Source organism: Tiliqua scincoides, chromosome 14 (genome assembly GCF_035046505.1).
Source record: "Tiliqua scincoides isolate rTilSci1 chromosome 14, rTilSci1.hap2, whole genome shotgun sequence".
Classification (NCBI taxonomy): domain Eukaryota; kingdom Metazoa; phylum Chordata; class Lepidosauria; order Squamata; family Scincidae; genus Tiliqua; species Tiliqua scincoides.
Genome location: NC_089834.1, coordinates 10,692,706 through 10,695,205, shown reverse-complemented (window position 1 = coordinate 10,695,205; position 2,500 = coordinate 10,692,706). Strand labels below are relative to the sequence as shown.

Sequence of the window (2,500 nt, the reverse complement as noted above, 5' to 3'; positions counted from 1 at the left end):
GCATTTTCTCCATTTTAAACTGCCCTTCCTCCAACGTGCTCAGGGCGCTGTACATAGTTCCTTCCCTCTTTTTGTCCTCACAACAACCCCGTGAGGTGGGGGAGATGTTGCCACCTTATAGCGTGGGTGTAAGTTTTACAAGGGGGTGAAAGTCCAAGCTGCCTGCCAAGCATTGCTTTCCACCCTATCCTTCCTCCAAAGAGTTTGGAAGGGCATGTGTGGTTCTGTTCCACCATCACCTCATTTTATCCCCCCCCCAGAACCCTGCAGGGTAGGTGGTTTCAGGGACTGACCTGACCAGGTGGGAAATCTGTCAGGCCCTTGAGCAGTGTCCACCTGGGGATGGCATCTCCTTGACTCCTTGGCTCCTCCGTGACACCCAGGGTGACTTGGGCTCTTTGTGTGTATGTTCTGCAGGGGAAGTTCTACCTGGTCATTGAAGAAGTGAGCCAGCTGTTCCGCTCCCTAGTCCCCATCCAGCTGTGGTACAAATACATCATGGGGGATGATCCGTCCAGCAGCTATTTCCTCGGGGGAATCCTCCTCATCTTGTACAGCCTCTGCAAAGTAAGTTCCTTCTTGCTGCAGAACATAGGTTGGCAACCTTCAGTCTCGAAAGACTATGGTATAAGCCTACAGCACCCGGTATTCCCAGGCGGTCTCCCATCCAAGTACTAACCAGGTCTGATCCTGCTTAGCTTCCGAGATCAGACAAGATCGGGAGATAGTGTTCAGTATAGGGAGATGGTTGGCAACCTTCAGTATCGAAAGACTATGGTGTAAGCCTACAGTACCCGCTATTCCCAGGCGGTCTCCCATCCAAGTACTAACCAGGCCTGACCCTGCTTAGCTTCCGAGATCAGACAAGATCGGGAGATAGTGTTCAGTATAGGGAGATGGTTGGCAACCTTCAGTCTCCAAAGACTATGGTAGAAGCCTACAGCACCTGGTATTCCCAAGTGGTCTCCCATCCAAGTACTAACCAGGCCTGAGCCTGCTTAGCTTCCGAGATCAGACAAGATCGGGAGATAGTGTTCAGTATAGGGAGATGGTTGGCAACCTTCAGTCTCGAAAGACTATGGTATAAGCCTACAGTACCCGCTATTCCCAGGCGGTCTCCCATCCAAGTACTAACCAGGCCTGAGCCTGCTTAGCTTCCGAGATCAGACAAGATCGGGAGATAGTGTTCAGTATAGGGAGATGGTTGGCAACCTTCAGTCTCGAAAGACTATGGTAGAAGCCTACAGCACCCGCTATTCCCAGGCGGTCTCCCATCCAAGTACTAACCAGGCCTGACCCTGCTTAGCTTCTGAGATCAGACGAGATCAGGCATGTGCAGGGTAACAGTTGCTGCATATAGTGAAGCTTTCCCCACCCAGTTGCAGTTGCTCAGCCCGGGCTGTAGAGCATCCTCAGGGCATGCCATCTGGGTGGGGAAAGCTTCACTCTTCCTACTGTCATTGACTGAGGGCTCAATCCTGTCCTAACTTTCCAGTGCCGATGCAGCTATGCCAATGAGGGCTGTTCGACATTCTCATTGGCATAGAATGGGGGGTGAGAGTGATGGATGCCTCCTCAAGGTAAGGGAGTATTTTGTTTTCTTACCTTGGCCCTGCATTGCAGCCATGTTGGCACTGGAAAGTTGAATAGGATCGGGTCAGTTTGGACAAAGGTTTCTCTTTGAAAGCCCCCTGGTTGTGGAATTCCCTATCTTGGGGGGGGGGGATCTCTGATGCCCACCCCCTCTGAAAAATGCACTTAAGACACATTTAAGGCCAGGCTTTTGTGGGCAAGGTGTGTGCGTGTATGAATTTGACCTGGGGCTACTCTGTGTCTGCTCCTGGAGATTTTGAACAGGCTGCCTCTGATAAGCTTTATGAATTTCTCCTTAATTGTTTTGATCGCTTCTGTGTTCTACTGTGGGCCCCCCAAGGGACTATTAACTAAAGGCAGGATGGAAATGGGTAGAGAAATACAGAAAGGCCGAGGTTCTCTTACGGCATTTCTCTCGCAGCCGTATCTTGCTGAGCCCCAAGAACGTAGCAATAGGATTATCGCTGCACCTGGGGACCGGTGTGACTTGATGTGCCATTTCACATGGGTGTGTGATATAATTTAATTCGGCTCCCTGTTCGCAAGACTTGAGAGACGAGATGAGGGAACGGTTTAGCCATGGGATGGGATGGAGTTGGGATGGAGATGGGATGGGACGGAAATAGAGGAACAGTCTGCCACGGTGGCTAAATGGAAACCTTGATTCAGAAGCCAGCTGCAAGGGAGGGATGGGGCCGGCCCAAGACCTCCTGAAGCCTGAGATAGCATGCCCCTCCAACCCAAGCATGCCCAAGTGCTGCCCCTCCAACCGGATGGTGCTCCAGTCCGGCCTATGCTCCCCCCCCATCCTCCAGTGTTCCAGCTCAGCACTCCCCTCCCCTCCACATTTCCTCTTCCTCTGAGTCCCTTTCTTCCTTTTCCAATCTGGGGAACGGAAGGAGGATGA

General features: G+C 51.9%; 1 protein-coding gene and 3 pseudogenes across 2 annotated transcripts in view; 1 reads left to right on the top strand and 3 right to left on the bottom strand.

Annotated features, from left to right (window-relative positions):
- The window catches only part of RNFT2 (ring finger protein, transmembrane 2), a 23,272-nt gene that overhangs the window by 14,220 nt on the left and 6,552 nt on the right, over positions 1 to 2,500 (top strand). For both annotated transcript variants that reach the window (XM_066609860.1, XM_066609859.1), the window contains exon 4: positions 418 to 567. In XM_066609860.1, the coding sequence (XP_066465957.1) occupies positions 418 to 567 (150 nt within the window). The remainder of the gene's footprint in view (positions 1 to 417; positions 568 to 2,500) is intronic.
- LOC136634876 (5S ribosomal RNA) lies at positions 631 to 753 on the bottom strand (annotated as a pseudogene).
- LOC136634948 (5S ribosomal RNA) lies at positions 935 to 1,057 on the bottom strand (annotated as a pseudogene).
- On the bottom strand, positions 1,239 to 1,358 carry LOC136635031 (5S ribosomal RNA; annotated as a pseudogene).